General features: G+C 37.0%; 1 protein-coding gene across 15 annotated transcripts in view; it reads right to left on the reverse strand.

The window, feature by feature from the left end:
- ATRX (ATRX chromatin remodeler) overlaps positions 1-14891 on the reverse strand; it is a 241434-nt gene that overhangs the window by 95990 nt on the left and 130553 nt on the right. For all 15 annotated transcript variants that reach the window (XM_070502810.1, XM_070502821.1, XM_070502817.1 and 12 more), the window contains 4 exons: positions 6045-6186; positions 5003-5112; positions 3948-4094; positions 3608-3785 (listed from right to left, as the gene is read on the reverse strand). In XM_070502810.1, coding sequence (XP_070358911.1) covers positions 3608-3785; positions 3948-4094; positions 5003-5112; positions 6045-6186 — 577 coding nt within the window. The remainder of the gene's footprint in view (positions 1-3607; positions 3786-3947; positions 4095-5002; positions 5113-6044; positions 6187-14891) is intronic.

Below are 14891 nucleotides of genomic sequence, written 5' to 3' on the forward strand. Positions count from 1 at the left end.
ACTGAACGTTATGGAATTGTATGCTTCAAAATGGATAAATGAATTTTATGTTATGTGTATTTTCCCCCAATAAACTAGTCATTAGATTAAAATGTGGGAAATTATAGATTAACACTCAAGTTACCACAATGAATGCACGCTTAGAATGACTTAAAGTAAGTAAATTGCTTTATGAAATAAACAAAAGAAAAACCAATTATAGTAATGAGGTTAAAAATACGTGACTCTTCATTTGTCAAAACCCATAAACTCTACATTACAAAGAATAAACTTAATGTATGCAAACAATAAAATAAAGGAACTGACCTAAGTAACTTTAGGAAATGATGTTTTCACTGGAAATTATAAAGCTATAGACAAAAGCAATCATATACAAACAGTGTATACTAGTTGGTAAATTTGTTTCTCACAGGGGTACAGGTTGACAATTCTGTGACTACTTTACGTGTATAATGAGTTTGAACAAATAAGTAAAAGGATGCTAGATGGTTGGAGCCAAGATTCTCACTTTTGGAAAGGCAAGTAACAGATTAACAAAAAAAAAGAAGGCTAAAATTATACTGGATTAGAGTCGAAAACATCATTATGAAATCAAGTATATCTTTATACACACACACACACAGATGGATAGATTTGAGTGTATAACTGGATTTGTACACGTATCATCTAGTTCTGTCTGCTGAGAGGACCTGGAAGCAATGATACTCCAGTAGCAACAAATACACCCAGTTCTCAGATCTTGGTTTGTAAACATCGTTTTTCAACAAAAGGAACCATGGCTCCTCATTGAAATGGTTGATTCTGAGGCAGGACATGAGCCTAGAGCATCTTATAGTACCAGACAGTAATGAAGTGCTCAAAAAAAAGGATGAAATATCAAATGGATACAGGAACCAATGTGGGCTCCCAATGGCCAAATTAGAACAATTTGAACAAGAAAATAATAACATGTTAGTTTATAATCTAACATAGAAACTAATAATAGATGATTAGTCTTACACTGATATAAATCAATGACTGATTAAAATAAATAGGTAAGAAGGGACAAATCTTTCTTAAAGAAAAATTCCAATTTTATGTGTAGATACCACCCATCTCTTGTAGAGATGGAGCTTAATTTCTGCCCTTCCACCACTTGAGTGGGCTAGACTTAGTGACTGGCTTCCACAGAACAGAGACAGGTGAAAACAGTAACTCTATAGTAGAGAAACCTGACAAGCACTACTTTAACCAAGTGATGAAAGTTAACATTAGCAGTGATGTCATGTAGATCTAATATAGCCCTGATATGATATGATGAGAAGGATACTTCACCTGTGATATATTCTTTCAAAAATCTATAACCCAAGTCCAATCACAAGAAAAACAACAAACACAGTCTAGCGAACATTCTACAGGTTACTTAAACAGTATTCCTCAAGACTGACAAGATAATGAAAATTATCTGACAAGATAATGAAAATGAAAGACTGAGAAACTGACACAGACCAGAGAAGACTGCAGAGACACAACAATTGAATACAATGCAGACATTAATAGAAAAACTGGTGAAATTCAAACATAGTTTCGAGTTTACCTAATAATATGCCAACAACGTATCAACAACTTAGTTTTGACAAATCTACTACGGCAAGGTAAGTTAACAGTGGGAGATCTAGGTGCAGGCTTTATATAGGAGCTTTCTTTACTATCATTTCAACTTTTCTGTAACAAAAAACTTTTCGAAGATATAAACGTTTTTTTAAATGTCACCAAATGATTTACAGGAAATAACAAATGTTACTCTTCATGTTAGGAGCTTTAATTTCTTTTTTAATTTATTTCCACATGAACAAATCACCACATTAAGCATCTGAAACCGCTGTTTAAACAGTTCCAAGGAAACCTTGTGAAAAACATGCTGCAATACTATTCACTAGCTTATAGTTCACCACCAATAAAACAACCACAGAACTTGTAAACAACTATTTTAATCATAGGAAAAAGATAAACTTACTATTAGGCCTTAGATTTACAATGGCAAAGTTATTTTGGTACATATCAATTATATCATTATCTAAAAAAAGAGTCAAAGGGGTACAAACTTTCAGTTATAAGATGAATAAGGTCTAAGGATCTAATGTATAACATGGTGACTACATTGGGGACCAGCCCCATGGTCGAGTGGTTAAGTTTGTATGCTCCAATCGGCAGCCTGGGGTTCGTCAGTTTGCATCCTGGACACAGACCTATACACTACTCATCAAGCCATGCTATGCTGGCATCCCACATAGAAGAACTAGAATGACTTACAACTAGGATATACAACTATGTACCAGGGCTTTTGGGAGGGAGAAAAAAAAAGAGAAAGATTGGCAGCAGATGTTTGCTCAGGGCCAATCTTCCTCAATTAAACAACAACAAAAAAAATGGTGACTACAGCAGATAACACTGTATTGTATAATTGAAATTTGCTAAAACAGCAGAACTTAAATGTTGTCATGCATACCAAAAAAAAGTTAAAGATGTGATGAACGTGTAACTCAAATGGGAGAATCCTTTCATAAAGTATATGTATAGCAAATCATCACATTGTACACTTTAAGTATCTTATAACTTTGTCAACTATATCTCAAAGCTGGGAAGAAATTCAAAAATTAAATAAAAAGAGGCAAAGCTAGGAATTCTAAAGAATATTGTTATTTTGGCAGTGTAAATTACTTTCTCAACAAACATCTAAAGCCTCAATAGTCTCTTAAAGTAATTAGATATGACAATATGAAAAGTAAAACAATTATAAATACAAATAATTAAAACTAATTAGTTTTGCAGATAGTACAACTTGCTGTTTTTCCAAGTGGCAAACAAGAATCAAATATTTGGATCTCACATCGTGAGGATTACTGTCATAAGGATCAACAGTATTGCAAATATTAACCTTCCAGAGTGACGACCCTTTAAAGGACAGAAAAAAAAACCATGCAGCAATTCTTCTAGACATAAAGATGGGAAAGAAACTTTTTCAGAGTATGGAGAGAGCTCTTGTTATCATCTAATATTCAGAGAACTGGTAGAATCTGCAATTGTGACACAGGCACCTAATGCATTTTTAATTGTTTACAAGGTCTTGCCTGCAAACCTCAAACACTTCCAGACTCAGTAAGTGAATTGTGAACAGGTGGTAACATTAAGGGTGATTTTATCTTAATGAAATTATGAATGAATGAATGATTTACTAAGAAAAAAAAGAAGGCTTGGGGCCAGCCCCATGGCCGAGTAGTTAAGTTCGCGCCCTCTGCTTCGGTGACCCAGGGTTTCACCGGTTTGGATCCTGCGCGTGGACATGGCACTGCTCGCCAGGCCATGCTGAGGTAGCGTCCCACATGCCACAACCAGAAGGACCCACAACTAAAATATACAACTATGTACTGGGTGACTTTGGGGAGAAAAAGGAAAAATAAAATCTTTAAAAAGATTTCTTCTTAAAAATAAATTTAAAAAAAGGCAAAAATCTGAGGGATAAATGAAACAAAAACCAGCTACTTAGTAGTTGCTCAATAGTATTTATTAAATAAAACCTAAGCATATTTAACTTGCTTCTTTATCTGTGTGCCTACTAATATCTTACCTGGATCAACCAAAGCTTTGTTAAATATTTCTTTAAGTTTCCTACTCTTCACATTCCTTCCTTGAGCAAGATTTCTGTACATCTCATAGCCTATGATCATAACACCACCATCTTCTTGCCACCTCTGCAGCATGTAGCTTCTCTCCTGAGGACGTTTCACAGTGGCTAATTCAGAGACCTTTGTGGGAAAATAAAGATTTTTAAAGGCAGCTATTAGGAATGTAAGAATACTAAATCTTTCCATTAAAATATGCATCACTGATAATTAAAAATCTTTGTCTTTTACTATATGAACTTCATGCAGTTATTTTAATAATAGAAAACATTTGAAATATGATACCTCAAGCTTCTCATCATCTTTTAATCCCTCTTGCCACTTCTCAAATTCATTCATCCAATTCAAAGCAGTATTAAGAGGACAAACCACTAAAGCTGTGCTGAAATCCAATTTGTCACACAAAAGAACCGTATGAAGAAAACTTACCACCTACAAGAAAACAAATTAAGTTGCCATCTTCATTTAAATATCTGCAAAAAAAGTTAATAGATCGAGCAATTTTACAATCTAATAGTTGGGAATTTTTTGCCTTAATAAAGCAACCAAGCAAAGGTCACAATTTCCAAACCAAGCAAAGTACAAGGAAAAAGATATAATACATAAACAGGGGGAGTTCGACTAGATGATGGATAAGGTCCTTCCAACTCTAAAGCTCCAGGAATCTATTACCAATAATAATAATATGAATATAAGAAGTAACCACACCAAAACAGCTACTAAATCCCTGGTCTTCACAGAATATCCCTACAATCTTTCAGAAGACACTACTGCCCATTTGAAAGAGAATCGTGTTACAGAGTACTTTTCTGTTTTATAGTGTTCTGACCTGCTGAATCTAAAATAATTATTTCATGGTTTAAAATTACACATATAATCACTAATTTCACATCTCTGCTAAAACTCCTGCCATTCAGAAATGCAGTATTTTAATAATGAAAAATATTTTACGTTCTCATTACTATTAGGATCACAGACTGGAAAAAAGATATAAAGAAAGTACATTTCCACCTCAGAATCTTTGCTGTTTTTACTGTCTATGCCTGTAACCCCATTCTTTCACCTCATTAAGATCTGTGCTCAAACATCACCTCCTAAAAGATGCTTTCCCTCTCAGTTCTCCCTTAACACTTATTATCTGAAAGTACATATTTCTTGTTTTATTTGATTAAAATCTCTCTCCCCCACCAGAATATAAGCTTCTTGAGGAAGAGATCTTGTTATTCTTGTTCACTGCTTTATCTCCAGCCCCTACACAACTGTGCCTAGGACATAATAGAACCCAATATATATTCTTGAATTAATGAATGCACAAGAACAGAATACCGTCATGTTCTTACCTGTAAAGTCTTACCAAGGCCCATGCAGTGGGCGAGAATGCATCCTGAACCTGGAGATTTCTTTGTTTTTTTTACAGACTCACAGCAGCAATCCCACATAAACTGAACACCTAAAAACGACAGCTTCGTTAAGTTCAATTTAAAGGCCCGAGTTAAAAACCTTCCTTCATAAACACACAGAAAACATAGCCAAAACTTCTAAGAAATAGAATTTTTAAAAACACAAAGAGAAAGAATTTCTTAAAAGTAAATGAGATTTTTTTTCCTCCACTAAGGTTACTAGAAAAAAGACAGTGAACACAAGCACATGACAGGGTGACTTTCCTTCATTCATCTTATCTAAGCTATCAGAGCAGATCTTCTCCATTCCCTGGGGTGGTCCAAAGAGATATATGAACAATCTAAAACAGAATCTTTATCCAAAGAGAGAACAGAATCCTATCAAATAGACTTTCAGATTTAGAGTCAATCAGAAAAAAACCCAGAGATAATTTATCCTTTCTCTCTTTATTCAACAGTAAAGACTGAACAAGAAACAGGGCTCACTACCCAAGGAGTAGGAACTGTAGAACTTCCCTTATGAATTCATTCGCGTACACACTCAAAACTGACTTACTGATTCCACTTTAACAAAGCAGAGGATAGGGATAATTTGGTATCTTTCTAATACCAAGGTAGAAACATTATTAACAAACATACCTGAAAATCTTGAAATAACATCTCCTAAAGAAGACTTTTAGCTAACTATACCTCTCCCTACCCCACAGCTCCCCTTAGCCAACCATTCCAGACCCGGTGAAATCCACTTGCTATACACCCATTTGTAAGTGACACTTACTTCCCCTTTACTAACACTCATTTCCTGTGCAATCATTTAATTTTGTTCTTCCTCATTTGCTTATGCATGAAATAAGGGCAGGGATCATGTTTGTTTTGCTTACTAATGTACCTCCAGTGCTTAGCAGAATATGAGGCACACAAAAGACACCAAATATTGATAAAATTTAACTAAAAGGGCTTTAATCATCTAATAGCTTCTTACCATCTACTTGATGGGGTTTCAATTTGATAACCATATTTCTATGAACCTGCACCAAAGGTTCTTTGGTCTCTTCATCTTCATCTAAAACCAACTTAGTGGTTATTGGACACTTCGTGGGTGAAGCATCTTCAATTTCTATCACCTACAAGAAAGAGAATAACAGATAAACTCATAGAAATCTCCCAAGTAAAGGTGGAGTATTAGTCTTACTAAGAGAAATTTTCCAAAGTGTAGACATATCTACTTCCACACCACACATCCGATATTTTGGTTCAACAAGACCAGGCCAGATCACAGGATTACATGTTTTCCAAAATCAAAAACCTCCAAAAGACCATGAATCACTGGGGTAATGTCAGTAATTTAGCTCATCGGTTCTCACCCTGAGTATCTCAACATACATAAGAGGTAGAGCTTTGAGAAAAGTAGTGTTCTAAACTCATCTATGGCACTACTGTTAAAATTTGAATAGACACATGGTTCCCAAACAGGGATGGTTCTATTCTTCTAGAGAACATTTGAAAACGTGCAAGGGCACTTATGGTTGTCACAACAACTAGTCAGGACTGGTATTCAATGTAGGTGGAGGGGAAGATAAATATAAATGTTCCACAATGTAAAAGAAATCCAAAACAAGGACTGTCCCACCCAGGATGCCAAAAGACTCCCACTGAAAAACATTGTAAATACATGTTAGGAAAGGGAAAAACTTTTAGAACACTGGTTTTAGAACCACAGGCTCAAAAGCATGACAAGAACATACCTTCTAACTGCCAAAGGGAAAAATTATCTTAAGCTCCTTATTTAAAAGAAAACTTAAATAGACATAAATACCCATAAACACATGTGTGTGCATATATGTTTTGCTATCTTATCCCAATGTCTATCCATTACATAGTATACGCAAGAACTGTACAAGGCAGGTAACAAGTATTCCCATTTTACAAACGAAAAAAAACTGCGGGACAGAGATGTTAAATAATTTATACAAGGTCATACAACTATTAAGTATCACAACGCTAAGATTTATACCCAGAGGGTTGGGGCTCCAGAATCCATACAATACTACTTTCATAAAATAAATCCTTGTATAAACAGCTTTATAGTTCCATGAAAATCAATAAAAATTAATGATTTTAAAATTATAGAAATTATGTTGTTTAAGGAATAAGATTTTAGCCAGTATTTTTTTTTCTTATTTAGAACTGTAATGGGGAATGAATGGATTACAGGCACACTTCATTTTATTGCACTTCATAAATGTTGTGTTTTTTACAAGACCCTCCACCAGCAAAAAGATTAAGACTCACTGAAGACTCAGATGATGGTTAGCATTTTTAGCAGTATTTTTTAAAAGATTGCATTAGAGGCTATCTTTTTTTTTTTTTTTTGCTGGGAAAGATTTGCCCTGAGCTAACATCTGTTGCCAGTCTTCCTCTCTCTCTCTCTTTTTGTTCCTCCCCAAAGCCCCAGTACGTAGCTGTATGTTCTAGTTGTAAGTCCTTCTAGTTCTTCTATGTGAACCACCGCCACAGCATAGCTACTGACAGACAAGTGGTGTGGTCCACGACCAGGAGCCAAAGCTGGGCCACCAAAGAGGAGCGTGCCTAACTTTAACCACCAGGCCATCAGGGCTAGCTTACAATAAAGTATACTTTAATGAAGGTATGTACAGTGTGTTTTTTTAGACATAATGCTGTTGTTACACACTTAACAGACTAGCATATAGTGTAAACATGACTTTTATATGCACTGGGAAACCAAAAAATTCATATAACTCAATTTATTGCAATACTTGCTTTATTGCAGTGGTCTAGAACCAAACCCGCAATATCTCCAAGGGATGCCTATATTTAATATTCACTATAGAAATTTTCAAACAAAAAAAAAAGTAGACAGAATAGTAAAATGAACCCTGTTACCTAGTATTCAGCTTCAAAAATCAACAACTTCTGGCCAGTTCTGTTTCACTGACAGCCTCCCACCCATTCTCCAACTCCTCAGATGCCAAAAATGATTTTGAAGCAAACCCAAGAAAGCATGTAATTTTATCTGTAAATGTTTCAGAATGTCTCTTTTTAAAACCATAATTACAGTACCATTATTGCATGTAAAAAATTTTAAAACAAGTCACAAATTTGTAATAAATTGCTGCACTTACATAAAACTGCAAATGATACACAAATCAAGATTAATACTAGGAGACAGTGTGATGGAGTATAAATAACACAGGCCATTCAGATCCAAACTCCACTTTAACAAGTTACTTAAACTCTCTTAGCTTCAGCTTCTCCATCTATAAACAGTCCTCATGGGGTTATTCTGAAGATTAATATAAGGCAATCTATGCAAAGTAGCTGGCACAGACTAAGTATTCACTAAATTTTTATCATGTCCTAGCTTAGATGTGTCCCAGCTTCATATCACAGACAAAATGGAAAATTCCCTGAATGTCTTGTCCTGTTTGCAAGCTGTGCTAGGCACAATCCTAAAACATGCCCCAAGATTCCCACCCTCTGGTGTAAACACCCTGCATAATCTCATTCTCTTGACTGTGGTTGAGATCTGTAAATATGATGGAATATCATTCCAATAGTTGGGCCATTAATCAGTTGGGTTTGATTTAATCAAAGGGGGTTTCCTAGGTGGGCCAGATCTAATCAAGGTGAGCCCTTTAAAAAACTGAAGTGTAACAGATGCTCTCTTACTGGTCTCAAAGACAAGCAAATCGCCATGTGGAGAGCAGTCTCTAGTACCTAAGGATCTCAGTGCTACAACTACCAGAAACTGAATTCTGCCAACAAGTGATCTGGAAAAGGACACAAAGTCTTAGGTGAAAATTACAGCTCTGGTTAACACCTTAATTTCAATTTGGTGAGACACTGAGCAGATAACTCAGCAGAGTCATGCTCAGCTAAACCATTCTCAAATTCCTGACTTGTAGAACTGTCAGATAATAATTTTGTCCTGTTTTCAGAGGCTAAGTCTGAGGTAATTTTTTAAAGCAGCAATAGAAAACAAATACACGAGACTTTAACTAAGATTTTGAAACCACATGTTCATTAGTGATTTGGATGATATTTTTGTTATTAAGTGCTATCTTCAGAATTGAGGATTGATGAATCTTCATCTTGAATGTAGGAGGAGATAACTTATAAAGAAATCGACTACTTATTAGTGACTAAGTAGATGTGTTTATGCACTCAAGCTATAATATAAGGAAAGTTTACATAACAAATAAGAAACAGATGGCAATGAAATGGAAGAACTTAGGACAAATGATAAGCTATAGTAAAGAATAAATAAGGACATGAAATATATCTCACATTTGAACGGAAAAAGAAGAGGGGAAAAAACTGAAAACAAAACCATTTAACCAATACATCAGAAAGGTTGAGCCCTGGGGCAGGCCTGGTGGCACAGTGGTTAAGTTGGTGTGCTCTGCTTTGGTGGCCTAGGATTTGTGGGTTCAGATCCCAGGTGCAGACCTGCACATCGCTCATCAAGCCATACTGTGGGAGCATCCCACATATAAAAATGGAGGAAGATTGGCACAGATGTTAGCTTAGTGACAATCTTCCTCAAGCAAAAAGACGAGGCTTGGCAATGGATGTTAGCTTAGGGCCAATCTTCCTTACCAAAAAATTTTAAAAAAGGTTGAGCCCAACTTCTGCTGATGGAGACAAGGGATCATGACACATGATGAAGCATTAGGGAATAGATGTGCCGTCCTGTTATAATCAATTAGAAGAGTAGACAAGAGTAGTGACAAGCATCATGGCAGAGTGAGTTGTTGGCTTTGTCTCTCCCCTCTAAGTTACAACTAGTAGGACGTCAACAGACCAACCAAGGATTCTATGCACAGCACACCAGAATGCCTAAGAGATCCATACATCTATACATCAGAAGGTGAGTGGACCGGACTTTGTGGAGGCAGCTCCAAAGACCAGAGGCTCCAGGAACCGTGGCCACACCTGCAACCAGAGGCTCCAGGATCTACAGTAACCCCCACAAATGAAGGCCCCAGGAACCCAAGCAGCCTACACTCCCAGCATCACCAGGAACCACAATTCCAATGACCCAGCCACCTCTCCCTCGTTCAGCAGCACTTCCTCCAACCCCAGTGCCCCCAGCAGCAGGAGATACAATCAAGATCCCAGTACTCCCAGCAACAGAGGTAGTGCCGACGACATGTGGTTCCAGGAATTACACCAGGGCCCCAAACCAGAGACTTCAGGATCTGCAGTAGCACTCATGACTCAGCCCTTCCCCTTAACCCAGTAGTGGTGGGTGAAGCCTGTGATCTGAGGCTCCAGGAACCACTGTGGCATCCAAGAACAGAGGCTCCCTAAATGGCAGCAGTGCCTACGACCCAGCCCCTTCTCTCTCCCCCAGTGGTGGCCCCTCCAACACAGGCCCTTACAGTAGTGGGGGCTGCATCCAAGACTCTGGAGGTCGCAGCAGTGGCAGGGCCTGTGACCTGAGGTTCCAGGAACGACTCCAGTGCCTGAAACCAGAAGCTCCAAGAACCCTGGCAGCATCCACAACCCAGGTTCTTCTCCACCTGTGGCAGCAGTGGTGTCACCTGCAACCCCAGACCACCCAGCAGAGGCCATGACACATGCAAACTCAGCACCCTGGGCAGTGGCAGTGGCAGTGGCAGTGCCAGCACCCCCCAAAAACCCAGGAGCAGCAGTGCATGAGGCAGCAGCACTAAAGGCCACAAAGAGCCTGTAGAGAGCCTGGTAACAGCAATAGTGAAGCACAAGATACTGGTCCTGCCCAGCTGCAGCAGTGCCAGCAACTCCAGATCCCTCACCTGTGGCAGCAGTGCCTGCAGACCCAACAAACTCGGACATGGCAAAGGAGATCGTGACCCTGGCTCCTGCCCAACACTTCCCTCACCCTGCCACAATGGGGGAACCCATGACCCAGGCAATCCTGGAAGCAGTAAAGGTGCTCATGAGCCTGGCGACCCCAGTGGCTAAGCCTGTGACTGTGGCAACACCATAAGCAGCGAGGCACCAGCAACCTTAAAGGCACAAGCAGCACAATGAGGACACTGAAAACACCTCTGGCAGAGGCAATGGACAGTTGAAAGCACAGGCTCTAAAATGCAAGGAGAACCAGTTCAAAACCAAAGTAAACAAAGCCTTACCTAAATAAGAAAGGTGTTTGCTACCAAAAAGATATCAGTAGAGGAACAACTCATCAAGCACCATAAAACATTACAGTAACATGGTATCACAATAAGAAAATGATAATTCTCCAGAAACCAAACGTGAAGTCATGGAAGATTGCAAGCGAACAGAATTCAAAATAGTTATCATGTAGAAACTCAACGAACTACAAGAAAACTCAGAAAGACAGTTAAATGAGCTCAGGAATAAAAGTAATGACCAGAAGGAATACTTCACCAGACAGAGAAACTCTAAAAGAGAACCAAAAAGGAATTCTAGAGCTGAAGAAATCAATAAATACAAAGAAGAATAAAGTATAAAGCAATGGAAATAAAGCAAACCATATGGAAAAGAGAATTAGAGAGCCTGGAGACAGAAATCTAGAAATGATTCAGGTGGAAGAGGAGACAGAACAAAAGTTTTTAAAAAGTAGAGAAATTCTACTAGAAATATGAAACTCGATTAGAAAAAGCAACATAAGGATAATGATTATCCAAGAAGGAGAAGAAGAGAAGGGAGCAGAGACCTTATTTCAAGAAATAATACATAAGACTGTCCCCAACTGGGAAAAGAACTGGATATACAAATACATGAAGCTATCAGAACACCTAATTATCTCAGCACAAAAAGAACTTCTCCAAGGCACATTATATTAAAATTGTCAAAAATCAATGAAAAAGAAAGAATATTAAGGTTGGCCAGAGGGAAAACCAACAAAAGAACCACCATAGCCTATCAGATTTCTCAACAGAAACTCTACAAGTGAGGAGAGAGTGGAATGATATACTCAAAATATTGAATGATAAAAGCTATCAGTCAAGAATACTCTACCCAGCAAAGTTAGCCTTCAGATATGAAGGAGAAATAAAGGCTTTCCCATACAAAAGCTGAGGGGGTTTACTGCCACTAGACCTGCCTTACAAGAAATCTTGAAAAGAGACCTACCTGAATTGAAAAGGCACAGGTATACAAAACCTTTCAGCAAGGTGAAAGACAGAATAAGAAAATTACAACCTATATCAGAAAAAGTTAGTAAACACTTAATTATAACAAAATTAAAGGGAAAGACAGCATTAAAAATAACTATAACCACTTCAATTTGGTAACAAACTCACAATACCAAAGGGATAATTTGTGACAAAAGCAGCATAGAAGGGGAACGGGAAAAGGACAAAACCTTTGCATAAGCAAATGAAGATAAGATATTAGCAGAAGAAAAAGGAATATCATATCTAAGAGATCTTTTATACAAACCTCATGGGAACCACAAAACAAAAAATTAGAGCAGAATCACAAAACATAAAAAAAGAGGAAACTGAGGAACATATCACCAAAAAAACAACAAACTGAAATGGCAGACAGAAACACACAAAAAAAGTAACAATGGAAATATAGAGCAACCAGAAGACAAAAGATAAAATGGCAATATTAGGCCCTCATATATATCAGTAATCATCCTAAATGTAAATGGATTGGATTCACCAATCAAAAGACAGAGAGTGGCAGGATGGATTAAAAACAAGACCCAACAATATGCCACCTCCAGGAGACCCATCTCAGCTTGAAGACAAACACAGGCTCAAAGTGAAGGGATGGAAGATGATACTCCAAGCAAATGGCAACCAAAAGAAAGTGGGTATACCCAAACTTGTATCAGGCAAAATAGACTTCAAGACAAAAAAGATAACAGGAGCCAGAGTGGGACATTATATAATGATAGAGGGGACAATCCATCAAGAAGGCATAACATTTATTAAAATACATGCACCTAACATAGGAGCAGAAAAGTAAGTGAAGCAACTATTAACAGACCTAAAGGAAGAAATTGACAGGAACACAATAATAGTACGATACTTTAATACCCCACTTACATCAATGGACAGATCATCTAGAGAGAAACCCACCAAAGAAACATTGGCCTTAAATGAAACACTAGACCCGATGGCCTTAATAGATATACGTATAAAATATTCCATCCAAAAGCAGCAGAATACACATTCTTCTCAAGTGCACAAGGAACATTCTCAAAGACAGACCATATGTTGGGAAACAAAACAAGTCTCAATAAATTCGGGAAGACTGAAATAATATCAAGCATGTTTTGCAACTACCATGGTATGAAACTAGAAATCAACTAGAAGCAGGAAGCTGGAAAAGTTACAAATATGTGGACACTAAATAATATGCTACAGAACGACTATTGGATCAACAAAGACATCAAAAGAGAAATCAAAAAATACCTGGAGACAAATGAAAAGGAAAATACAACATACCAAAATTCATGGGATACAGCAAAAGAGGTACTAAGAGGGAAGTAAACAGTACTACTGGCCTACCTCAAGAAACAAGAAAAACTTCAAACAAACAACCTTAACACTACACCTAAAAGAACTAGAAAACAAACAAAGCCCAAAGCCAGCAGAAGGAAACAAAAATCAGAGCAGAAATAAATGAAACAGAAACTGAAAATAGAAAAGATCAATGAAACCAAAAGCGGATTCTTTGAAAAGATAAACAAAACTGACAAACTGTTACCTAGATTAACTAAGAAAAGAGGAAAGAAGGCTCAATTAAAATCAGAAATGAAAGAGAAATTACAATAGATAGCACGAAATACAAAGGGTTATAAGAGAATACTATGAAACGCTATACACCGACAAACTAGATAACCTAAAAGAAATGAATACATTATTAGAATCATACAGTCTCCCAAAACTGAATCAAGATAGAGATTCTGAATACAGAAATCACTGGTAAAGAGATTGAAACAGAAATCAAAACCTCCCCAAAAAGAAAAAGTCCAGGACCAGATGGCTTCTCTGGTGAATTCTACCAAACATTCAAAGATTTTCAAATTCTTCCCAAAAAACTGAAAAGGAAGGGATACTTACTAACTGATGTTATGAGGTGAACATTACCTTCATATACCAGACAACAGATACCAAAACCAGACAAGGACAATACAAAAAAGGAACATTACAATCCAATATTGCTGAGGAACATAGATGCAAATATTGTCAACAAAATATTAGCAAACTGAATACAACAACACAATAAAAGGATCATATACTAGGATCAAGAGGGATTTATTCCTGGGACACAGGGCTCAACATCCATAAATCAATCAATGTGATACATCACGTTAACAAAATGAAGAATAAAAATCACATGATCATCTCAATAGATCCAGAGAAAGCATTGGACAACATACAGCATCCATTTATAATAAAGACTCTGAATAAAATGGGTATAGAAGGAAAGTGCCTCAACATAATAAAGGCCATATATGACAAATTCACAGCTAATATCATACTTAAAGAAGAAAAACTGAAAGCTATCCCTCTAAGAACAGGAACAAGACAAGGATGCCCACTTTTGTCAATCTTATTTAACATAGTATTGGGAGTCCTAGCAAGAGCAATCAGGCAAGAAAAAGAAATAAAAGGGATCCAAACGGGAAAGGAAGAAGTGAAAATGTCACTATTTGCTGATGATATGCTTTTATGTACAGAAAACCCTAAGGAATCCACTAAAAAACTTTTAGAAATAATAAATAATAATCAATAAAAAACAGTCAAGTTGCAGTATACAAAATCAACATACAAAAATCATTTGCATTTCTATAACTAACAATGAAGTAGCAGAAACAGAAATTAAGAATACAATT

The sequence above is a fragment of the Equus asinus genome, chromosome X, assembly GCF_041296235.1.
Source record: "Equus asinus isolate D_3611 breed Donkey chromosome X, EquAss-T2T_v2, whole genome shotgun sequence".
Taxonomy (NCBI): domain Eukaryota; kingdom Metazoa; phylum Chordata; class Mammalia; order Perissodactyla; family Equidae; genus Equus; species Equus asinus.